This window comes from Thalia democratica, chromosome 1 (assembly GCF_965202585.1).
Source record: "Thalia democratica chromosome 1, ktThaDemo2.hap1.1, whole genome shotgun sequence".
NCBI lineage: Eukaryota > Metazoa > Chordata > Thaliacea > Salpida > Salpidae > Thalia > Thalia democratica.
Genome location: NC_139165.1, coordinates 65,312,961 through 65,340,042, shown reverse-complemented (window position 1 = coordinate 65,340,042; position 27,082 = coordinate 65,312,961). Strand labels below are relative to the sequence as shown.

The following is a 27,082-nucleotide window of genomic DNA, read 5'->3' as shown; positions in this document are numbered from 1 at the left end:
TTTTTGCTTCATCAAGTATACCTTATTTAAATACATTACTGTAGATTTCTTACGGTATGCTTTAACTATTTGTCTTAAGAAAAAAAATCGTATTTAATAATAATAAATTAAATACTACAACTTAATTGTTGTTTCTGTAGCAAATTATAAATACATGATAGGTGTCGAAAACTAATTTAGATAAATTTATGATAATTTACAAACCTATAAAAATACATCAAAATATCGATGAACAATGAAATTATATACGTGCATTCTTCTTATAATTAATTAAAATTAACATACTCAACTTACTGCTTTAGTACAGTAATTAAATCTTGAGCTACAGTTTGCTGCTAAATTTTACTGAGAAGACATTATTACGATAACATCCTAAATAACTAACTTTCAGCCAGTTTTACTTTGCTTTAAATAATAAAAATTTTCTAACTTTACTTGATAAATTTAAACAGTTTTTTTATTGCATTTAAAGTTTAAATTTAACTTTGTAAAATATACTAAATATTTGTTGAAAAATTTAAGTTTGATTCGTAACTTTTTTTGTTTTAACGTTTAATTTTTTTAAATATTTGAAGCCAGTTAATACATAAATGTTACTTTAATAACTTGCAACTTGATTACTTTTTTTCTGACAAAAAACAGGTTAGCATATTTTATAATTACTGGATGTTTAAAATATGATGTAAAAAAATGTATTGATAGATAGTACTAAGTTTATTTGTAACCTTAAATCTTTAGATATGCATACAGTGATAACACGTAGGTGTGTATAACAACTTAAATAAGGTTATTTGTGGGAAAAATCTTAAAAGTTTAGACTGACTTTCAACAACCTAAAACAGCAATTCTTAACCTGGGGTAAATTCCCTTGTTTTAGATGGTAAATTTTTTTTATTACAAGTTGTGTAAACTAATGTTTATTTTTAATTTATAAGTTCGTATTTAAGTATTTTTTTTACTTAAATTAATTTTTCAAACCTTATGTTTAAAAAGCTTAGAGTTTAAAAAATCTTTTTATTTTCTTAAAATTTAATTAAACAGTATTTTGGTTAATGGGGGTAAACTACCTTCTAAAAGGGGTAAAACATTAAAAAAGGTTAAGAACCGCTGATCTAGACTGACCTTTATCAAAACCTTTGTAGGTTTGCACTCAGCTGGGCTTATAATCAGATGAAACGACTACATAATATATTAGAATAGTTCTAAGTTTAAGCATTTGAACTCATACTCTACCAATAAAAAAAAAGTCTGACGCGTATTTAATCAAATTTTTAAGTTTGAAACAAAGAAGAGTAAACCTCACTTTTAATATACTTAACTATAAAAAAATTCAATATTTAAAAAACTATATTAAAAATAGTGTTATAATAAATGTGATCTAATACAAACTTCCACTTAATTAAAATATAATTTAGTAGATAATGAAACATAGTTGTATTTTATAAGATATAATCAATAAACAAAGTAAATAGCAATTCCCACTTTATATAACTTTTAAATTTATAACTATCAAGTAAGAAGTTTTCAGTTGTAAGTCACCAAGTTGAGTTTTTTCTAAATAGTAAAACCGTCGTTTGATTTTATTAAACGACATAATTAATAAAAATAGTTATTTCACAAAAAGTATAAAACAGTTAATTAAAAAATTATACCAACTAGGTTTAAAACACTAAGATCTGCAAAAAACAACTGTTAAAACCAAACAATTCTAAAATTACAAAATAGTTTTCAACTAATTTTTCAAAACTTACTGATATCTACTAGCTTGTTTTCCAAGACTTATATAATTATTATATAAAAAACAAAGTATTTTGTTGACATTTACTTTATTAAACGATTAATAGTACTATATCAAACATCTATTGTTACATGCCCTGTAGTCTTAAAAATAAATACTATAGTTTCAGTCACAATATCAATAAAAATACGTTTTTATTTTAAATTGTACAACTTGTAACAGTAGTAGTTTAAATAAAACTGACAAAGTTGTCTTATTTTATAAATGACATCAAATTGTACATTACAAGGTTTGGGATTTGTTTAAAAATTCGAATTCATTTTAGCATACAAAATTTATATAGCCTGTTATCAAAACTTTGTTTTCTTGAGTGGGGAAAACAGTAATATATAATAAATGTATATGTGTTTTTAACATACAAGTTCAAAACGTTAAAACCACCATACTTTTAATTTAGTTAAACTTTTAATTAAACGTGACAACTTTCTCATAAAGAAAAGTTCATGAAAGCTGCTGCTTAAAACTTAAACTATCAAAATAAAAATTTTAATTTAGAACTTATTGTCATCATTGAAATATTGTGAGATAATATCAAGGGGTTATTTCGATAATTATACGAACACAATATTTAAAAAAAAACTACTGGAAGTTGTAAACAAAACAAAAACGAAATATTAGATTCCGTAAATATAAATTTACTGGAAAACTTTTGTTTTCGCTATCATATTGAATTTTCTGGCTTTCGTATAATTTAATCAAAAAATCATAAAATAAGAGCTATTTAATTAAATATTATCAAATTGGGGTTAGAAAAAACTTAAGACATGAGATAATGTCTGCAAGCTTTCACTTAAAGTTCAAGATTTTTCGAGATTGGAGGACAAATGGTCCTCAGGACGTTTGTAACTGGCTAGGGCGCGTGCCGTGTGCAAATCCTGAGGCAGCTCAGATTTCCTTCGGACCAGAGATGCGTTTTTTCTACTTCCTTTCTTCTTGTTCTGATTTTATAAAGTACAGGAAAGTTAATACTAGTTTTTGGTAGCATATAGCTGTTGAAAAATATTTTTAAATATATTTGCGTTAATTATGATTTTTTGTAAATTATTTTTCTACATAATTAAAAATATATAGAACCCTTAATGTAATTAAATAAACTTTAAAAACTGTTAACTTTTTATAAAGATCAGCTTATAATGTTTATAAAGTTTTCGATAGTGTGCAAAAAAATTTAATAATACATAATAAACTAATATAGTAATTATATCTTTGAAAGTAGCGATATGACTTATGTTGTGTTCAGGGTTGTCACGCAAAATTTTGTAAACTTAGCCTGACTTTTCAAGATTTTGACCGATATAGCCTGAATTTTATCTCCTCTTAAGTACGCGTTTCAAGTATGCACTTCTAATTAAACACTCATTATGATTACGCATGTTTTGATAAGTACGTATTTTGAGTACACATATTTTGTCAAGTACACATTTTAGTACGCACTTCTTATTCATTTTTAAACCAAAAAAAAACTTCCTGTCAGGTTTTTTTTAGATTAAAAACTCTCAGCTACAAACTTTCTATTGAGTAGCTGCTGTGTTTAGAATGTGTACTTAAGCGAAAGATAACTGTGATAATAAGTTATTGGAACGTAAAAATAAATCTAATTATAGAAATACTTGCACTGAACTAAGTATACTTTTTATACCTTATAAAGAAGTAAAATACTTCCTCCTTTTATTCGTTATGAAATATTTATAATACAAAAATAAATAACATAATCTGCTTGTACTTATTTTTAAAATTTTAATAACTCTGAAAAAATTATACAAAGAGGTAAACCATCACATACACTTGTTAGATAAAATACTAAACTAAGTGCTTAATTATAAAGATCTTAATAACTTACTTAAACAAAAATAGTCTAATTCTGAAAAGTTTTAAAATAGACTTTTGTGTATATATCAAAGTTTCACTATGTAAGTGTCCTTGTCACAGATCATTAATACTAAAGTTATTACATACAACAACTATTTGTTGAAATAGGGTAATAGTTCAACATATGTGTAGGGAAATTTTGTAATTTTATTCTGACTTGAGAAAGGATTTTTATTTAATTTTACCATTTGAAGGCTTTAAAAATTAAAGAATTTTATAAATTAAAAGTGACAAATTCCGATATTTTTACTTAAAAAACTGACTTTTTGCCATTTTGACCGAAAATAACTGACTTTTAATCATTTTGACCCTAAAAAAAAACTGACTTAGCCTGACCCGGGGCAACCCTGTATGTTATTAGACAAACATAAATCCTACAATTTTTTACATAACATTACAGACAACGTGCTAAAAAAGAACTTAGTTGTGATAAGAGTATGCTTATGTATAAACAAAATATAAGTAAAACTGCCCTTTTCTTAAGTTTAAGAATCACTTACTCAAGGTGTTCCAATCAATTATTTTGAAGGAGAAAAAAATAAATACTAAAAAAATTATAAAAAAAATTCAAGGATGTAATAACTGATTTTGTGGTGATATTTTCTTTTGTAAATTAAATTTAAGGCGCTGTGTATCAGATTTGTTACAAAGCTCAATTATACATTAGCAAAAATGTTTTTGCAAGGAGAGATAAAACTTTTTTTTTATCAAAATAATTAATTTAACAGTTTTTCTTTTCTTAAATACAAGCTTGTATTTGTAAACTTTTTTAATAAAAAACTGCAAAAGAAACAAATAAAACTCCAGATAAAAATATTTAGTTGTTTTATGTACAGTCAATACATTATTGTTTATTGAATATAAGTAGATTAATTAAATATTAGCTAAGTTTATTACCTGCAAAAAAATTGTATAAGTAAAATAACTAAGTTAAAATATTAGAGTACTAAACAAAAGACAAGGTTTTATAAATATCGAAATCAATCAAGTTTAGATTGTATACACGTATAGAATATAGATAGATGTACATTATTTAATAAAAATTTAACGGAGATGAAACGGAATGTATAAATTATAAAATTACAATTGGTCAAAATCTTTAAAATTTAATCTAAGCAAAATGTTGAACGTCTACTTCATCAGATTATCAGTTTTCAGAAGTTTTAATTGATTGTTATGAACATATAGTTTGTGAAATTTATCACTGAAGCTTTAAAATCTGCTACAAGTATTGTAATTGTATACTTGTATATAATTGTATACTATAAAGTTTAAAAACAGTTTATAGTTTTACTACAAGCCTAATATTATACCTAGAATTTTTATAACAGATTTATATTTAAAAGCAATATATATAAACTTTATATTGTCAGGGTTGCCAAATGTTTTTGGCAAATTTTCTCCAGGTTTTTAAAAGTACACATTTTTGGGTCTACTTTTAGTTTAAAGTAAAGTCTGAGGTAAAAGACTGCGTTGAATAGTATAAAATCAGTTAAAAGATACTGTAAAGCTACTTCAAATGTGCTTTTTAATAAATAAAATTTTAGATGATGACAAAAAACTTTTATCTATATGGTAGATTTTTTGTCTCAATCAAATTTTTTTTACTTATCATGTAAAAATTGTTTAAAATTCTAGGTTTATTAGCCTAAATTATTAAATTTCAGGTTTTTTTCAGGTTTCCAATTTTTTTGGCAACCTTGTATAATTATAATTTAAATTAATCTTAGGATTTACGTTAATCATAAGTAATATTGGTGCTATTACATAATATAACTACTTTTATGTATTTAAAATTATAAACACTTACATACCTTTTTATGTACGTTGAATAAGATTAAAATTGTAATTAATCAACAAATCTAGGCTAACAATATTTTTGTAATATATGTATTTTTAATTTTGTTCGTTTAAAAGTATTAACAAAATTCTAACTTAGATTAATTAGTTTTTATTTTAAAAAAAAGTCTTACTAACATCATTTTTTATTTCAGCTGGCTTATCGTCAATCTCATTAACGACGTCATCCGTATCCATCTTTTCTTCCACATCACCACCTTGCGATGGCGCAGCAGCACTGTCGCCACATTCGGCTGGCGCGTCATTCGTTGCCATGACGACATCCATAACTTCACCGCTGTTCAAATTAGCATCACCACCGCCGAGATATTGATGAGACTGTTTGTAGTTAAAATAAAATTCAATAAGAAGTTATATATGTGCTACAAAATAAAACAAAAATCTACGACCAGCATTTTTTATCATAAATGAGCAGTGAAAGGTGAAATGCGGCCCGCTATAAAAAAATTAAAAGAAACTGCGTATTCTTGGGTTTGTAAAAAAAGAAGGTCTTAGATATAACTGCCGCTATACTTGAAACTAACACTAGATATTACGGGGCTTCAATGACGAGTAAAAAAAAGATCACGTTGTAACTAAAACTACGAAGACTTTTATTTTTGAAATTTGGCCCGCGACCACCATCTGTCTGCTAATTACTAAAGAAACATTTTTCACAGGTAATCTGACGTCATAATGAAAGTAAATAAAACATCACCCATGTGCCTAATTTATATTTTTAATCTACTCCAGCAGCCTTTTATAAGTAACGAGAAAGTTTTCCTGGAAAAAGTTGCTCGCGGACCTCAGTAATACAAAAAAATGTAGTAATACTATTTTTAGCCAATAATGTGAAAAAATATGCAATTATAAATTACTAGTAATTACTAAAAATCAAAATAAAAGTCTAACTGTAAGTTTTTACCACAAAAACCTTTACTTGTATTAGTTTTTAAAAGTAAGTATTTTATTGAAAAGTACATCCTGGGCCACAAATTTTTAATCTGTTGTAGTTTTTCAATCCCTGATCTAGTTAATCAATGTTCTTGTTATCGTATTTGTCGTGTTTAAGAAACTTGGTTTAAACTTTTAAATAAGTGTGGATATGTTTAATCTAAAAACCTATTATCTTTTTAGAGCATAGATTTAATTGTTTTTCAAGTATTTTCACACATTTTAAATATCAATTTAAAAATTAAATAAAACTTATTACAAACAATAATCAATATTAAGGCCATAGGGGGTTACCATGTTTTTTACAAATTGATTTTATTTATTAGAGTGTTTTCTAAGCTTCAAGATACCTTTTATCGTTTTAAAAAATTCGAAGTTTTTTGAGATATGACCAGTCAAAACCGGGTCGCATAATAGGTTCCCAAAGGGAAGGGAAAACTAAAACAGCGAAAAAAGACTATTTTATTTAAAATCTATCTCCTCCTACATTTTACAAGCAATCTTCTTCAAACTTTCAGTCTAATCTTTATACAATAACAAAAAAACGTTACTTGGACTTTAAAAAATTTCAAGTAAAAATTTTTTTTTGAAAAAACAAAAAAAAATTTTTAATTTTTGTCATATAATTTTTAATTTTTCTAATAATAAAAATTCATTAGTAAAATTTTTTTCTATCAATATAAGGAGCATTTCCTGAAAATTTGAAGAAGACTGATTGGTAAATGAAGGAGGAGATAGATTTTTAGTTATGTTTTAAATTTCTGAGAAAATTGATCCCGGAAAATTTGTGGTCCATACGTTTGTATCGGAAACTTTTTACAAAAAATAAAATATCTCATAAGTTAAATGATATTTTTTAATTCTATAAAAACTGGTTTGTACTTAAAACTTTCATATAGAAGCCAAAGTTAATTTTTGTAAAAAAAGTGTCAATTAAATCAACTTAAAAATTCTAGTAATCAAAAAAATTTGAAGTAATTAAGGTATACTGGATGTATATTTATTAAAAATTTTAGTTGTGACTTTTAATTTGCAGTTTTATGCAGAAATAAGGAGGATCAAAATGTATAATGTTAAGAAAACAAAAAACTAATACAGACAATGATTTCATTCCATTTTGCTAGTGATATTTATTATATTCTATAAATTTCATTTATTTTATATACAAGCTTACATGTTATTTAACTAATATTTAACAGTTTAATAGAATTTAACTTTATTGTCTAATTTTTTTATGTTTTAACATAACTTTTTACATTTTTAGGCTAATTCAAATATTAAATATGATTTAAAATACTTATTTTACAAATTTTAATACATTGTGTAAACTTAAATGAAAACAGGATAAATTGAACATAAAAACTTTTATTACTTTTCAAGATGCTTAAATTTGCAGTAAGTGAAAATATAATTAATTCATTTTGTTTAAAAATATATAATAACAAGTTCAAGGCAAAATTAAAACATTTGCATAAGGATTTCTTTTAAAACATTACATACATTCGATCAATACAAAAACATTAAAACAAACAAGAAAGAAAATTGCTTGTAAGTTAAATTAGACGAAATGACATTTTGTTGTTATAATTGATTAAAAAATACATTTTCAAAATGGTAAAAGCTTTTTTTTTAACTAATAAATTTCATTATTTCAAATAAAATTAAATGCAAAAACGTAGATACATAGTTTAAATATTTTAAACTAAATTAAACTTACATTAATAAATTTATTCCTAAAATTTGTACTAAAACTTTATAAAATATTTTATCAAAAACATTAACTCTTTTATTTCATTTATGCTTATTCGACTAACTATTGGATTTAATTCTGCAGCTTTCCTTATTCTGATCCATTCATTTTTTAGATGCTTACTTTTTTCAATTTCCCTTAAAAAAAATTTCGAAAGTTTAATAACAATCGGTGATAAAAGTTTTCGATTTATTTTAAAAACAAGCTAAATTTAAACGTGAGTTTAAACATACTTAGATGTTAAACTTTATTAAACTAACTAACAACATTAATTAATCAAAATTTTATTTGTAAAACTTAGTTTCACCCTTTAAGGGATCTTCAGTTACAATTTAAATTTGAAAAAATAAAGTAAAACAAAACATGGAAGATACTAAAAAGTAAAACAAAACAAGTAAATTAAAATTTGTATCGAGTCTTAAACATGAAAATTGTATGTACTAGAAAATTTATTTTCAAATAAGAACTATTTTTGTTCAATTTAGAACTTCAAATATACATTTAAACTAATTTAAGTGAAAACTAAAAAAAAACAGTGTGAAAGTGTGAATTATTATGAGAGTCGAGTGCATAATCTAAAAACTAACTTAGAGTTCAAAAAAAAAATCAAACTTAAAAACAAAACTTTTTAAATACAAGACTTATAGACATTTTACTTATAAAATAAATGTATAAAGACACAAAGGATTCACATTTCATATTTAAATTAAACTTGTATGATATAAATCTCAAGCTTATTAATATAACTAAAACAGTTACCACAGTTCATTTCATTTAACTTTAAAAATATTTTTATTACTTAACTGAACAAGATATAAGAATTTTGAATTTAAATTATTTTATTTCAAAGCTTAAAATAAATATAGATAATGCTTTTGTTTTTAGGATAATTTTACAATTAAATCTTTTTTCACTATAATATGCACATCTATAAGTTTTATAGTCAGTTGTTTTATATAAATGAGACTAAAAATTAACAAGTTGGAAAATGTCAAAAAGTTATATAAAAAACTGAAATGTTTAGTAAACATTTATTAAAATACCATAATCTTTTTTTAGTAATAAAAATTCAAGGAGAACATTTTCCTACATAACACTTTTTTTTAAATTCATATATAAAATGTATTACAAAAAACATAAAAAAGTTTTTTAACTGTCTACTAAATATTTTTTAATAATACAGTATTTTTTATTTAACAACATACTTATTTTTTTCCGCTTTGTAATTCTTTGAGCATTCGTCAAACAAAGTACCGTCAATATCCATAAAAACTTTCATGGCATTGTAAATGAGCCCATGGATTGTTCTGTTAGTTTTTTTTTACATACTTATTACTTATATCTCAATTACAAAAGTACTTATTTTAAACAACATAAAGTTGATTATATATGCAGCTGTTTTATTTGATTAAAAGTGTTAAAATGCAATAACTAGATTAAAAATGAAACTTTAAAACTTGTTTGTGAAAAGTATTAAAATAAAAATGTATTAACAAATCTAAATTCTTTAGATAGAAGATTTGACAATCATAACAAGTTTGGTTGTCATTAAACACATAACCTCCGATTTATTTAAAGTACTTGTACAACATTGTGTTTAAAATTATTTTTTTTTATATCTGTGTTTTCTAACCAATTTAATTGTAGGATATGAGATGAATTATAAAGTTAATTAAACTTAGCCTTACTTGAAATTCTAAAATTTTAAGACTACATTATAAGACAACTAAAAGGTAAACTCACTTATTCCAATGTGATTTAGAGTTTTTGTAAAGAGAGTTGAACATAACAGGTAACACTTCAGAGGTGTTATCACTTACTAGGCTTAAAATGTATTCGTTGTTCCAGTAATACAATGCTCTTTCTGCAACCTGTCATTATTTCAATTATACTTTAAAACAAGTGTATCTTATTAATTGAAACTACTTTTATATTTGAAAGTGGCGTAGAAATAAAAAACATTTACAAAACTTTTGCATCTATGTTTAGTAAAGTGCTTTTTATTTAATTTGAACTGGCTGATGATAAAATCGTTAAGCTTTATGAAACATATGTATAAGTATTTTTTTAAATCATTCTTTTCCAATAAATTATTTAAAAGCCCATCAAGTGAGCTCTGTAGAAGGTGTTTAAGTTTGAATAATATCCTTATTTTATAAATTTATATATATATATATATATACAAAAAATGCTATTATAAGAATTATGCTAATTCGTTGTATAATTTATATAATTCTTAAACAAAAAAAAAATATAACAAAAGGCTTTACAAAACTTCGATTCTTCAAAAAATATGTCAGTTAAAGTTTTAATAATGAAGATCTTAATGTAAATTATTAAAAATCTTATACATTATAATTAGAATAAGAAGCATGCTAAGTGTAATTTTTAGTATTTTTTAAATTAGTATTTGTAAAAAAAAATTATAACGTATAATAATGATAATATACAAATTAAAATTCTTAAAAACACATTTAATGGGCCACATCTCAAAAATTAATACATATTTGAAAAAAAAAAGCTGTTGCAAGTCAAATTAGTAAGGTTTTAATTGTACGAAAAAAAAAATTAAAGGAGATTGTTTTTAATTATTAAAAATTACTATATATTAAAACTTGCTTTAGATATATCTTTAAAAACAGTTTAAATTTTAAAAATGCGCGTTTAGATCTATAAATTAATTAAGGTAATTTATTTTTGTTTTTAACATTTACTAGAAGAGGTATGAACAATAGCACACAATAATAATAATTTGAATAGTCGTGCACCCATATCTAACAAATAGTTAGCATAAGGATTAAATTGCATTGCTTTTCTAAATAGTTTAAAGTTTTATTTAATAAGTAGTAAGCAAATTACTCACTTATTCTAAAAATAAATTCCAAAGTAAAACAAACTTGAAAATGAGGACTTGAGACACAAACTGAGAGCTTTTTAAACAATGGCACCATAATTTTTTTGAACTCGTTTGGTTCTATTACGTCCAGTATTTCTTCAAGCTCATTTAAAAACATAACTTCTTTTGGACTGTGAACTTTTGGCCAAAACTTTAAAAGCCCTTCTATAACCTTAATAATAGATATAAGATATTATTCAATTTACAACTATTTTTAGTTATTTTATTCAAAAATGTGACTAAATAAATTTACTAACATTATTAAAAAACAAAACTTTTGTGCTAATTCTAGCAAAAGACGCAATAAAAATATTTTTTATAACTTTTTTAAGACTAGAAAATATTACTGAAGTTTTTTTATCAAACAAGAATAATTAGTTTTCACAACATCAGCTTTAGTATTTCCTAAAATATCAGACTAAGCACATTCTAAGTAAAACAAAGTTTAGCACTTAAAAAAAATTATTTAATTCATACGAAAAGTCCCAATCAAGATGAAAATTAAAGGTTTGTTACACTGTAAAACATTAAACTAATAAAAAAACGTTTTTGAGGTTGTGTAAACAAATTAATTTAACAGCCTTTACTTAAGTATATAAACTAAACTCAACAAACAAAGTAATATACGGATTTGTATAATTTTGTGTTTTTAAGACGTGCTATTTCTAAATATTTTATAACTTTTCAAACTATGTATACTAATAGCATTTTTAACTTTTGAAGGCTACAATTTTAGTTATTACAATTGAGTTAGGCAAATAGATAAATGACAAAATAAGAGTAGAATGGTTCAATGTAGTCAAAAATTGATCTCAGGGCTTTTAGGAGAGAAAAGTCCACAGAAATTAGGAGAATTTGACTAGACTTTTAAGAACTACCAAACGATAGTAGATTAACGTAGAAACACAATAACAAACCAAGAGTTACTATTATAACCAACTACAATAAAATAGTACTTAGAATAATATTAAAACAAAATTTAATTTTACAAAAAATGAATAAAATATCAGACTAATGCGAAAACATTAGATCAAAAAAGAAAAACTAATTAATTTTTTAGTACTTACCACTTTAGTTAAGGTAGAGTCTTTTTCAAGAAATTGTACAATGCAGTATGCCAGCTGTTTTAAATAAAAAAAAGTGAGTTATGTATTTCAACTAGTAAACAAGCTTAATAAATTATGTTGTAAAATATGAAATAAAAGTTTTTTTTTATCAAATAATTTAAGGAATTATTAAATAATAGAAAATTACTTTAATTTCTAAAAGTTTCAAAACAACTTAATAAAAAAAAAGTTTAATATGCAAATATTAAATACTTGTGGATGATAAACTGTGAGACTCCTTGCTTTGTGAAGAGGTATCAAAACTTTAAGTAGGAAAGTTTTGTGTTCTTGTTTCAGTGGTAATGCAAACCCATTTATAATACTGTTAAAAGTCATATTTGAGATGAAACTATGAAAAATAAGTAAGAAGCAGATACTAAATCACAAAAAAAAAATTAACAACATAAATTTAATTTAAGTCTGTGGTCATTTGAAACGATTAGACAGTAAAGGCGAGCTTTAACAGATTAATCTACATATAGAAAATTAACAAACCTTCCTAAAATCTCTAATAGTTCAGCTATTCCATTGTGTCTTTCACTTTCAAATATAAACCTTAATTTTTATAAGTTGTTAAGCACAAAAATATGGATTAGTAGACTTATAATATTACAAGTAAATACAAAAATATTTTAAAAAATAAATAAATTAGTCAAGTAAAAGTATCTAGTTTTGTACCAATATTTAGATTGCAAGAATACTACTTCATTTGATAAGTAGTAAAAGTAACAGACTTATATCACTATTGTGTAAATAACTTGTTCGAGAACAAATTTTATTACTTTTAGAATGTTTGCATAATTTTTTAGTCACTAAACGCTCTAGATAGTTATAAAGCCCAGTTTCAATTAGCTGACATTACAGCCGCATTTTTATTAATGAAAAAAAATAAGTTGTAAACCATTTCTAAAAAAAGCAAATACTAAATCATGGAAATAAAAAACAAGAGTTTCAAGACTTAAACAACGATTTTATACAACTAGTTTTATTAGTCAACTTAAAATCTATACTTGTAGAATATGTTGTTTATGTGTTTCCGTATATGAGCTCTCAAGCCAAGAAATTTTCCATATATTCTATGAAGAGTAGTTTTAAGAAAATCTCGTTCTCTAGGATCTTCACTGTCGAACAGCTTCAATAGCTGAGAACATTTTCGAAGCATTTTAAATTAAAATAGCAAACAAATTCATTTAACTACGTTCTTACAGCTCAAAAACTTTTAAATACTTCAAAAATTATAAATTTAAGTACTGTTCTAATTAGTTCAACAAAAAATATTGATAGACTATATATTGATGCTATAGTAAAACATGAATAATCAAGAGGAAAGAAAAATTAAGAACATTTCACCTATCAAAAATAAGATTAGTTTTTAATAAATCTTAAACAGTAGTAAAAAACGTTTTCAACAAAAAAAAAATTAACCTCTAGCACAAACTTTTGATCAATATACTTTTTTGCAATGGTGGGTTGAAAATCTGGTGATTCCAAAAATCGCAAGAAAAATTCGTAAATCAGCTGTTAAAATAAATAATGCAACATTTAGTTTTAATAAAAAAGATGCAACCCAAAATATTAAAAATAGGAAAAAACTAGAAAAATACATTTTTAAATAGATTTATAATGTAAAAACTTAAAAAATAACAAATAGTCAAGTATAAACGCAGTTGCTGCAAAGTAAATTTAAGTTTAATAACTATTTAAGTTTCTTTTCGTCCTCAAATCAAATATATAACTAAAGCTTGAAAACTTAAAAACTATTAAATATTAATCATTTATTACTAACATACATTTTTGTTTTTAAACTAACGTTTTAAAAGAAAATTTTCAGTTGTTTATGCTTGAAAAAATAACATTTACGAAGTTGAATTATCATGTAAAAGTTTGAAATTAATTATTTAAAAAATTAATATTGTTGTTTTAGGCTTTAAAAAATGTGTACTTTTTAACTAGAAAAAGGCTAGTTGGCCAGTGACGAACTTGAATGTGGGGCCAGGATGCTTCAAGTGTTGGCTCGTCTTCTTCAGGATCAAATTCTGCTCCTGCAGGATTTGAAGAAGGCGGTAGTGCTCTGAATGTGTTCACTGCAAACTGTTAAAATTTATTTTAAAGTTAATAGGAACTTAACTTAATTTAGTTTAAGTAGTAAACTACTGAACTACATTTGATATATACTTTCTTTAATTTGTGTAAAAAAAACAGAACTTGAATTACTTACTTATAACTATTGAGCATACTTCTAAATTGATTACTATTTAAATAAATTATTTAAAAAATCATTACTGATTATTAAAATTAACATAGTGGTGACAAAACAAGCAAACATTTAATAATAAACAAGTAAAAGTACAAACCTATGTATGAGACAGATATACACATATTTAAATATACTTTAAATCAAAAATACTTCAAAGCTATTAAATCTTGAAATATACCTATCAATATCTATTTAACATATTCATAACATTTTTTAAATAAAACAAATACATTAAAAAAAAATATTTCAATAATTCAAGACTATTATCAAATTATTTTATAAAAACATGGACTTCTTATTAGGTTGCATATTAAAACAAACCATGTGTATTGCTTCAGGATATATAGGTTCAGTGATCACATTGCGATTATGAGAAACATACTCCACCATTTCGTCCAACGCGCCTCGTTTCACTTCCTTCCATTTGAGATCAGAAAGTGGGTCAGCAATAAAGTCAAAAACAACACAACACTGTTGTAGCTTGCGTTTAAATAAAGATTCTACCTGGTCTGCTGCTGCATCTGCATTCGAAAACTATTTTTCATAAAAGCAAAAGAAATTCTAATAGATACATTTTTAACATTAACGTTTAAAATTAAATATCAGAGAAAGCCATCCGAGCGAAAGTCTGATGAAAGAATTATGCCATGAGACAAGCACAAAACTGTTGTTAATAAAAACATAAACTACTTCTTTAAAAACACCGTTTGAAAACATACAAAACAATGAGAATATTTGGAAAACTACTTGTATTATGCTATTAATGATACATCAACAAAATTTGTGTTTATTAATTAAATTTCAAATAGAAACAATACACCAGTTTTTATTATTTAAAATAGTTAAGTACCTAAACACAACATAAAAAAAATTTTTGTTGTTGCTAGAACATAACAAAAAGAATAGCCTAAAAACAAATTGTAAAAAACATATACTTTCATACTAGTTACCTAGAAAGCTATACAACAGTTGATTTTTTAAAAGCCTCTATTTTAGAACTAAATCAAGTAGTTTGTTAATTGGCAACTAATTAGGTCGTAAGAAACAGTGCGATCAGTTATATCACTTTAATAGAGACCTTTGCCTTCAGACTTTATTTTTCAATAATAACAGTAACTTTAAAACTATAAGTACTATTTATCCCTTAAACAAAAGTTTTTGAAACTTAACATTTAATTGAGTCTACTGAATTTAACAATTCATATATAAACGAAAATTGAAGATTCTAATCAAAACAAAATACAACATAGACCTAGACCAGGGTTTTACAAAGTGGGCAATATTGTTTATTTAAGAGGCAGATTTTGCTATCAGTGGGCGTTTATTAATAAGGCATTGCAAAGTAAATACGTAATTTGCAGTAAAAGGGCATTTGTAAAAAACAGGGGCAATTATTTCTAAACTTCTACAAAGGGTTAAAGGGCATAGTGAAGAAACACTTTTTTTTTGAAATTTGGTCTTATTTTTTCACATAACTAATTAAGAAACTAGTTAATTTTCAATGATTATTAAAATTTTAAGTAACTTTTGAGATATAATCAATTAAAGTTAGAGTGTACAATAGGTTCTTTATGGGAAGCGCAAACTGAAAAGGCGAAAACAGACTATTACACTAAAAATATATCTCCTCCTTCATTTTTAAAACTTTTTTTAACTTTCTCAGAGTAATCTTCAATAACTTTGAAACAACTTCTAAAGAACGAATTCTTTATTTTTCATCATTTTTTTTTAATAGACAAAGAATTTATTTATAATCAAATTTTTAACTTTTTTTTTTCAAATCCACTTTATACAAGTTGTTTGTATACAAAAATGAACATTTCCTGAAAATTTGAAGTAAATTACTTTTAAAATGAAGGAGATAAATTTTACAAAATTCTGAAAAAATTAGCCTTAACTATTTGTGACACGATATGATTGTATCAGATTCTTTTACAAAACTGGTTATATCTAAAAATATAATTGATTTTTCATTGTATAAAAAGTATCTTATAGTATACACTCCAAGATTTCAATTAAAAGCCAATGTTAAAAAATGTTTGCATGGTTGCCACAAATCAGGTTGAGAAAAATTTCCTGACTTTTCCTGACTTTTTAGTTAAATTTTCCTTACTTTTCTAAATCAAACTCTTAGCTTAAACTTATTCTAAAATACACAATCTAACACTTGAAACTGTATAAAGCATTCAATCTAATTTTTAAAACAGGTTAAAACAACAGTTTTTTTTTTGCTGAATTCAATCATCAAACATCCATTACATTACTTGAACTACCAGTGTGTGATTGATGTATTTGCAATAAACAGCTCTATTAGCAAAACACTTTTATTAATACCTTATAAACACAGTTTGTCTGAAAAAAGACACAATTTTTTAACATTTCCTAACATAAATTTTTACTTAATAAACGAAGCAACATACAAGGAACATTTACAATTAAAACCTTAAATTAATAACTAACTTTCACAACTGAAACCTTAAAACAATAACGAACTTAATAAACACTGTTTTTTTTTATATGTACTAAAAACTTTTTCTCCATTTCTTTATTAGCGCTTCAACCTCTTCATCTAATGAAAGTATGGTTTCCTTTATCTGGTCTGCATCCCGCTTTATTTTCTTGGCAGTTAAAACCATAACCTCGTTTAATTTAAATCGTTCTCATCTGCTGCTCCTACACTTGTTGAAGAGAATCTTTTCTCTAAATCTGGCCACAATTTTTGGACTTCATTTTTTTTCTTTTTGCACTCATTTATTTTTACCTCCAATTTTGCTGCCTCAATTATTTACTTATACAAAAAACACTTTAATTCTAAAATTATGCTAGGTAAACTTTTGTGTATATATCACAGTTTCACTATGGAAGTGTCTTTGCTACTGATCATCAATACTAAAAAGCTTACAAAAACTGATTGTTCAAGTAGGGTAGTTGTTCAATATGTTAATAGAAAAATTTTGCAGTTTTATAAAGGTTACTTATTAATATATTCCAAATGAAGGCATTGGAAATTAAATAATTTTGTAAATTTCTAGGAAAATTTTGCAATTTTAATCTGATTTTAAAGGATTTTTAATTAACTTTTTATTATTTAAAGGCTTTGGAAAATAAGGAGTTTTGTAAACTTAAACTGACAAAATCTAACTTTTTTTAAAACTTAATCAAATTTCCTGACTTTTTTTCGAAAACCACCATTTTTTCCTGACTTTAGTCATTTTTTATAGTTTTTCCTGACTTTTCCTGACCATGTGGCAACCCTGTGTTGGACTCCCCCTATGCCTTTACGTCAAGCTTTAATGAAAATTAGTTGAAGAACTAAATATTATACCATAAATTGTTTTTATATTGTAAGTCTCTATTTAAGTTTTTTTTTTTTTTTTTTAATTTGAGGGTTTATATTGAAATCTTCTGTATGTTTCTCATATTGGAGACTTTTAAGGGCATAGGGGGGTAAACATCCTTTTTTGGTTTTTGATTTTATTTTATATAGTTTTTACTATGCTACAAAAAGCTTTTTAAAGATTTTAAAAATTCAAAATAATTTTTGAGATATAGCCGGAGCCAACAATAGGTTCCTTATGGGAGGCTCAAACTAAAACGGCAAATAACTAGAAATCACTAAAAATCTATCTTCTCCTACGTTTTTTGAGATAACTACCTCAAATTTTCAGGAAATGTTCCTTGATATATTTAGAAAAAAGTGTTGGAACTAAATTTAAAAAATAAAAAAAATAAAAAATTTATAACAAAAAAACTAAAAAAAAAACAGTTTTTTTTGTTTATTTTTTATATAAAATTTTAAATTTTAAATTTTTTTAAATTCTGTTTGAACAGAATTTTCTAAATATATCAAGGAACATTTCCTGCAAATTTGAGGTAGTTATCTCAAAAAACGTAGGAGAAGATAGATTTTTAGTGAAATAGTCTATTTTTGCTGTTTTAGTTTGCGCCTCCCATAAAGAAACTATTTTTGGCTCCGACTTTGACCGGCTATATCTCAAAAATTATTTTGAATTTTTTAAATCTGTTAAAAGCATTTTGTAGCTTAGTAAAAACTACATAAAAAAGATCAAAAACCAAAAAAGGGTGTTTTACCCCCCCTATGCCCTTAATAGAGCGGTGGACTTTAGTTTACTAGAATTTTTTTCCAGGGTTTCTACATTTCTCTAGGTTTTTGAAAGTACAATTTTTTTGTCTCTCGTTTGTATAGAACTAAAGTTAAGGCTAAAAAATGTAATTGATAATACACAAATACAAAAAAGATACTGCAATGCTACTTTTAATGTGTTTTGTACAAAATTAACTTTAAAATAATTTTTTCTGTGTGTGGTAGTTACTTATTTTTATATATAAAATTCATATAAAAAACTTTGAAATTATTTAAAATAATAACCTTTAAGAGCAGGTATCTTAACAAGTTCTCTGTTCTTAGTAACGTTGAACCTTGATGAGCTTTGTCTTCTATCTTTTTTTACAACCATTGTTCCACCTTGTGCATACTTTCCCTTAGTTAAAGGCGTGACTGGAGGATTTGCTGAAGTTAACTTTGCTTTTTTCTATAATTTTTATATTTAGTTACTTTAATTTAGTAAATAAATTTTAAAATCTCAATAATTAAATAATAGATGTAACATAAAGTATCATTTCAACTTTGTTACAAACATTTAAAACATTTTAAAGATATAAAAAGAAACATCATATAAAAAACTAATAAAAATACTAAAATTGATAAACTAAATTTTTATCAATGAGGGTTGCCAAATATTTTTGGCAAATTTCTTCCAGGTTTTTAAAGTTACAATTTTTAGGGTCTATTTTTAGTTTAAAATTAGGTTCAAGGTAAAAAAATATGTTAAATAGGATAATGACATTAAAATAAAACAAATATAAATGGAACTATTATCAACATGAACAAAAACTTTAGACAGAAAACATTGAAACATTTTTTAGCTGTAAACTGTAAACAAAAATATATGTGGCATTTTAAAACATATTTTTTTATAAAGTTCCAAAATTAATATTTTTTACAAGGTTAGGTTTGTTTATATATATTTTTACAATGCCTCTTGATTACCTCTTCTTCTTCTTTTTCTTTTGATTTGTTTGAATTTGATGATTTACCACTCTGTTTATAAAATATACTGCCTAAATGTTTGTAAGTTTAAGAATTCTAATTTTACAATTAATGAATTACAATAAAAATGATGTCTTAAAATAAATCATTTAGAACATAAAATTTACTATTTTTTCATTTGACAATACGTCAAGCATAAATTTAACACATTTTTAAAATGTTGATATAGTACTGTAAAAGAAAAAATCATTAAAGTTTAACATTTTACATAAATATAACATTAAATTTTTACACAGTTATAACTGAACATACAAAACAGAACAAAATCTTGATATTATTTATTTAACTCATCAGCATATAAAATAGAATAGTAAATGAAAATGTTATTAGTTTATCAAAGTTTTACGATAAAACATCGAAAAAATTATTAAAATATACTTTAGAATGAATAACAAGTACTAATGTTAACATTTAGTAATTTAAGTACCAAAAAAGAAGGAAATTAAAAATTGTTTTAAGATATAACAAAGCAGAACATAAAAATGAATGAAATAAAACATATCTTGTTTTTCAAAAAGCAAAAATTAAGTTATGTGACTTCAATAATTTTAATAACTCTATACGTTAGTTAATAAAAAAATATTCATTTTATTATTATATTATACATACTTTATTACATGATTATAGTATTACTAAATTTGAAATATTAACTTAATAACTTATAAGAAAACTAAAAATAACATTTTATTGTATTATAAATTCATATAAGGAAATAATTTTTTGTTTTATACCTTTCTTTATAGTTTTATCTAAGCTATTAATTTGTTTTTTTTTTAAAGATGTCTAATTTATAAAACTACACTAATTTAAGAACATGAGAAAGCATTAGTTACAAAAGCTTTGGTTTTTAACAACTTGGTATTTAATAAAAAGTTCAGGTGGCTATAAAGAGGGACAAAAACTTGTTAAAGAAAATTTATTATAAATACTTTCTGTTCCTTAAAATAACATTTTCTGAACAAAACTTGAATTGTTTCGTATGTGTCTTTAGATTTTTGTAAAAACTTAAAGTATTTCAACTATATTTGGTCACAAATTAATAATTTTCTATTTTATTTATTGAATTAAATGAAAACTATTTTAAAAAATCATCCAGGTTAAAAATTATAATAATTAAACTTAAAGATAGTTAACTTGTAAAACTAATTTTATTTCATTCCAAAACATTAAACTTGAAGCATGTAGTAAAAACACACATATAAAAAGCTTTAAATTGTTTTTTGGTTAAAAGTTTTGAACTTTCTAAAATAATCGAATTTCAATTTATGAAAACAGAGTTCAAACAGGAAATACAAAAACCTCAACAATATTAAAACTTTCAAATAATCATAGTTCTTAATATAGTTTAAATTGGATGATAAAAAACAATGTGTTGCATGGAATTTAATAATAGATGTTTAATTTAAACTTTTCATAATGTAGTCAATTCAAATAAATTGTATAAAAACTTTGAAGAGTTAAGTGAAATTAAAGGTTTAAGGATTTTAATATTCTTTTTCAATTCATTTTTTTTTGTTCAAAATTCATTAAAACTGTATCCTCTAGCACTTGAAATTATAGTAAAAATAATTTGTTTAACAATAATAACTTTATCTCACTCAATAATAATTCACAAAAGCTTTTTTTAATAGATGTTTCAAGGTTTTATAGGTGAATTTGTTTTCTTTCTATTTTAATGAGATACATTATAAGGAAATTATCTAAAGTTTTAAAGCATTTCATTTGCATTCAAAAACTTTTTATTCAAGGCAGAAAAACTTATTTATTGACATGCATTAATAACAATATCTAATGATGTTTACTTAGTATATTAAATTTGATTAAAAGATAAGTAAACAGTAACTTACTTTTAACTTTGTTTAGCACAAAAAACATCTAATTTTATAGTATAAACATTTTACTAACAAAAAAGAAACATTTATATCTTGATATTTCTTAAGTTAAATATACAGACTGATCAAAAAAATTATTATATTTTAAATTGTTAGTTGTAAAAATAATTTGAAAAAGTTTCTTAAACATTTTATTTTTCTAGGCTACGTTTGAAGTTAATATAGTACTGTTATAAGTAAGCAACTATATTTTATGTTAAATAAACAAAATTAATAATTACTTTTATGCAGCATACAACAATACTAAGCATAACAAAAACAACGAAAAAGCATCAACATAAAACTAAGATAACTATTAACCAGAAACCCAAGATGGCCAAGTCTCTGAAAATTAATTTGAAACTAAATAAGAGTTCATGTTACCTTAGACAGCTTGTAAATTGCTTTAAAGAAGTTAAAATACAATTTAGTGAATAAAAATAAGTGTTTACTTTAAAATTATAACTTGTATTCTATAGTTATACAACTCTTTTTTTTCTCACATAGTAGTGTTTTATATAGTAAATTTTAAAAAATAGTTGACAAAAAAATATATTAGATACTTTAATGTAGTATTATATATTATAAAGCTTTTAGCTTATTTAACTACTATTTCAAATATAAATATTGTTAATTTGTCTCTACTACTTACCTTTTCTTTGTCCTTTTTGCCTTTGGTACTAGGCATATTCAAAAAACTAAAATTTATGTAATCTGGTGGACATTAGAAATTTGTTAAGAAGCATCTTAGTAAGGAATCGTTTAATGTTAACTAATAACAATTAATATTTTAATTTTTGCAATTTAAATTTTTATCATATGGACTTCATAACATAAAATAACTAATTTTCACAGTAGTCTTTCTTTATTAAACAAACATATGTTATATATACATACTTTAGCTTCTATTCTTTCCTTACAGTTTTATTTTTTACAGAGCTGCGTTGAAGCTTGTTAACACACTGAAACATATGTTAGTTTAATAAAGAAATAGTAATGTGAAAATTTGTTATTATATATTCAAAAAAACTTGCTTTGCTAGGATCTCTATTAGCAAACAATTAACTCGAAGTTTTAAATTGTTTTAACAAAATAATTTATTTTTTTCACACAGATCATAACAGGGTTGCCACACACTCAGGGAACTCAGGGAATTTTCAAACTGTAGAAAATCTCAGGGAAACTCAGGGAATTTTGGCATTTTTCTTTTAACTCAGGGAAACTCAGGGAAGTTTTGATTTTTTCTCTAAATTTCAGGGAAGTTTTTGAAAATCTCAGGGAAATTTTTTTCTAGATCTAGAATGAGGTTTAGTTAATCCAGTTTCAATATTTTGTTCAAAAGTAGTAATTTTTATTATTTAAGTGGTTATTTAGAATTTTTTTAGCCTTGCGGCTAGTTCTTCAATATTCTTAGTATTAACATTGTAGTTTTTTTAAGTTTTAAATTTATATTTACTTAAGTAAAATAAAACAGTTTAGAGAAATGAAAGTTGTTGTTAACTATTCATTGAAAAGTTCTAATAAACTTTTTATTTTTAGTTACTTTTGTAGTTTAAAAAACACTATGTTGTACTATTAGTTCTTATTTTTAAAATAATAAAGTTATTTGTTTACAGCTAGTTGTTTTCAGTAAAAAAAATTAAAATTAATACAGATTAGTGTTGTATTACTTTTGTTAAAAAATAGAGGTTAAATTTTTGTTTATAAATAATAATTTCAAAAGTAGTAGCAGTAATGGTAATTAATTTTTTAGTGTGAATGTTTTAATATACTTGACAACTTTTTTGCAGATTTAATTTAAAAGCTTTTTTAAGTATTATGAGTAAAGTACAGTTTAAAACCTTGTTTAAAAAAAGTTGGCTTAACCATGAAGACTTCAAAGATTGGTTACTTGAGGATGTAGACAAAGAGAAATTTAAATGTAAGTAGTGTGGTGATGATACACCAATGGTCTTATCCAACATGGGTATAAGGGCATTGAAATCGCACAGTATGTCGAAAAAACATCTTAAATTGAAAGCCTTTTTGGTTTAAACCTTTTAAGATTGAGTTTTTGAAAACAGTTTTTTTTTTTAATTTAATGCAGAAGCATACACATACAACCTTCCTTTTATTATTAAAGAAGAAAAATGAGAATGAGGTGTTAATAATTTGTGTTAGAAGAGAAAATTTTTTTTTTAAGATTTGAAAAATACTCAGGGAAACTCAGGGAAATTTAAGGTTACTCAGGGAAATTTTTTTGGCTCAAAGAGTGGCAACCCTGTCATAAGATAGTCTTTAAGAAATGGTATCAGATCAATTAGGGTCAGCATTTATCTAAATTTTATTTTTTTATAGCTCATAATTTTTCTATATTACTTCATAAAAAATATGTGTGTAAAAAGATGTAAGAGCTAAAGCATCAAATGATCGACTTAAATTAGAAGCTATCAATAATCAAGTAAATAAAATAAGATCAAACTATGTTATTTTAAGTAATGTTTCTCTAAAATGCACCTCTAAACAGTATTAAAAAAAAATTATTACTATCCTTGGATTTTGAGAAAAAGAGTATATTAATTTTAAAAGCTAACTTTTTGTTAGTTTTTCAGTAGTTTTAGTATTATTTTTTCTAATAACCATTATGACCTAAGGCTGATATTATCATCTAAGTATCTTTAAAAGGTGATATGGATAATTTTTGGGTTAAAATGACAATTTTTACAGGGTTGCTAATGGTTTTTGAGAAATTTCTTCCAGGTTTTTCAATCTATAAGTCTATAAGTTATTGGTCGTTTAAAAATAAAAAACAGGTGGGGATACTGGAGTTTTTAAATACCAATTCAGTAAGAAACACATTCTACGTTTAAAATTTATTCGCATGACGACGTTTCGACTTTCAATAAGTCATTATCAACAAATTACTGTGCAAAAATAAATAAAATTAGTGATAAACAACTAAGTATACAAAAAAAAATTTCTAAGTGATACATTATATAAAAATTTTATAAATTAAGATTATAAACTCTAATACAAAAAAAACATTTTACATAAGTACTAACAAATTGTTACACTAATATATATCAAACTAATCAAAAATTCTTAATGTATGGGTAATACCCGGTTTAATTAATTGTTTATTTAAAATTGGATTATAGCGTTTAATTAGTAGAGCTTCACTTATTAGGGTCTCAAATTTATTTCTACATTCTTTCAAAATTCCAAAATTATTAGCAGTTATTTTTTCATTTTTACAAACATTACAATTGCTAATATGGTCCGATACCGATGTTTTGCCCTTTAAATGTTCTTTAATTCTTTCTACTAATGGTCGTGAAGTGAATCCAATATATTGGATACTCTTATCATAAGAGCATTTGTACTCATAGACCACGTTTGATTTTAATTCATGGGGTGTCTTATCTTTATTACTAAAGTAATTGCTTACTTTTGTTGTGGTAAAAATTACTTTGAATTCTTCGATGTAGTTGTTTAGAAGCTTTTCTAGTTTCTTTTTATACTCGATACTAGGTTTTCCAATATAAGGTACCTTTACAACATTTTTGAAGTCTGAGTTACTTAGTTTTTGTTTAGTGCAGTCTTTATTAATATCAAGAGATCTTTCAATTATGTCATCAACAAATTTCTTTGGATATCCATTCTTAAAGAACTTTTCTTTTAAGCTTGTGATTTCTTGTTTGTAAATGTTATGCGTAGAAGCTATAACTCTCACTCTGTTTACAAACCACAGTATTAGAGCTCTTTTCCATTTAATTGGTGCCACTGCACTAAAATTTAAAATTCCAATTTTAAATAAACAATTAATTAAACCGGGTATTACCCATACATTAAGAATTTTTGATTAGTTTGATATATATTAGTGTAACAATTTGTTAGTACTTATGTAAAATGTTTTTTTTGTATTAGAGTTTATAATCTTAATTTATAAAATTTTTATATAATGTATCACTTAGAAATTTTTTTTTGTATACTTAGTTGTTTATCACTAATTTTATTTATTTTTGCACAGTAATTTGTTGATAATGACTTATTGAAAGTCGAAACGTCGTCATGCGAATAAATTTTAAACGTAGAATGTGTTTCTTACTGAATTGGTGTTTAAAAATAAGTTTAAGGTTAAAAACTATATTAAGTAGTATAACAACATTGAAAAGATACTGTAAAGCTATAAATTTGTTTTTTTATTTAAAAAAATGTTGATGATGACATAATTTTTTTATTTATAATGATAGGTGTTTTGTTTCAAACCAAAATTTTACTACTTCCAGGTTTTTCTAGGTTTTTTTTTCAAATTCCAGGTTTTATGGCAACCAAATTTTTATGAAAAATTTAATATTTCTATTATGATGTAGTGGCAAATAAAACATTAATATGAAAATAAAAAATATTGAAGCTGAATAAAAAAAGCTTTTAAGTATAATAATTTGATATCAATACAAAATTTTACACTGAAAAATTTGTAGTAATGTGTAGAAATCAGGGTTGCAAAATTTTTTTGAAAAATTTCTTCCAGGTTTTCTGAATTTCTTCAGGGTTTTATAAGTTCACATTTTTTGGTCTATTTTTAGTTTAAAGCTAAGTTTAAGGTTAAAAACTGTATTGAATAGTATAAAATTAGCATGTTGTAGCTATATAAAATAAGTCAAAGGTAGCCTGTGTAATTAATAACAAACTAGTTTAATTATAATAGCTTGAATATGTGAGATACAAACAAGGAAGACAAAAAACTGAAAATTTTAATTTAAGCATGGTTACTTAAAAACTTTATAATGACAACAAAATGACTTAATATCAACAACAAAAACAATAACTTTAAATAAATTTATAAACCTAATAGTCATAAAACTATCCTAATGTATAGGAAAAAATCCTAACTAGCTTGAGTTTTACAAAAATAAACTAGTCTTAGTTGGCCAGAGCTTCTTAAAGCTTTTTCACTAGCCTGAGTGTGTGACAATACTTTTTTTCAGCAAAAAATAAAATCAAATTCTAGTAAAAAGAGTATTAAATAACTTAAAATACTGATAAGATTATGAATATATAGTTTATATGTGATTTAATAAATAAAACTTTGAATAGTATTGAACTTCTTAACTTTATGAATTTTTTTTTATCTAATCTAATTTCATTATCCAACATACTAAAATAGTTCAAAATCACATTTTTTTACATTAATTTTTGAATTATAGTTTTCAAGATAAAATGACCACCCTGTCACATACAAGATTTGGTCTACTAAGCAAAAATATTTGATTGTGAGATACTTTTCAGCTTGAAAACAACTTGTGAAATACAAATAAAATTAAGATTTACTGTTATAAATATTATAATATTCACATTAGTCCTAGACAAAACGTTAAAAGGTTACCCTTGATAACTTGGACTCTGGACTCAATAACTGAAAGGTTTTATGTGTACCAGGTCCTAGGACCAAATATTTTGATTGCTTATTTTTGTCGTTCAATAAACATATTAGTTCTTTTTAAACAATTATTCAAATTAGATTTTAACTATTTAAACATTATAACTTTCTCAAAATTACTTGGCCTGAATTTAACAGATGTGGCCTTAACCAGCATGAGAAGTAAGTGAGAACCAGCATGTAAAGTAA

At 24.1% G+C, this 27,082-nt stretch overlaps 1 protein-coding gene across 2 annotated transcripts; it reads right to left on the bottom strand.

Annotated features, from left to right (window-relative positions):
* Nucleotides 1-1,819: 1,819 nt before the first annotated feature.
* On the bottom strand, nucleotides 1,820-22,218 carry LOC145849205 (serine/threonine-protein phosphatase 2A 56 kDa regulatory subunit gamma isoform-like). Of its 2 annotated transcripts, XM_082954326.1 has the most exons (17): nucleotides 22,124-22,218; nucleotides 21,793-21,816; nucleotides 19,541-19,591; nucleotides 18,860-19,022; nucleotides 14,791-14,990; nucleotides 14,193-14,303; nucleotides 13,638-13,730; nucleotides 13,223-13,353; nucleotides 12,708-12,767; nucleotides 12,426-12,534; nucleotides 12,174-12,227; nucleotides 11,108-11,278; nucleotides 9,954-10,081; nucleotides 9,416-9,517; nucleotides 8,275-8,347; nucleotides 5,645-5,845; nucleotides 1,820-2,736 (listed from the first exon to the last, which is right to left on the bottom strand). In XM_082954326.1, the coding sequence occupies exons 1-17, from the start codon at nucleotides 22,157-22,159 to the stop codon at nucleotides 2,596-2,598; spliced, it is 1,848 nt and encodes a 615-aa protein (XP_082810452.1). In that variant the 5' UTR covers nucleotides 22,160-22,218; the 3' UTR covers nucleotides 1,820-2,595. The 2 variants fall into 2 exon arrangements, with proteins under 2 accessions (XP_082810452.1, XP_082810453.1); XM_082954327.1 differs by lacking the exon at nucleotides 21,793-21,816 and having other exon boundaries at nucleotides 22,124-22,181.
* Between the last annotated feature and the right edge of the window lie 4,864 nt (nucleotides 22,219-27,082).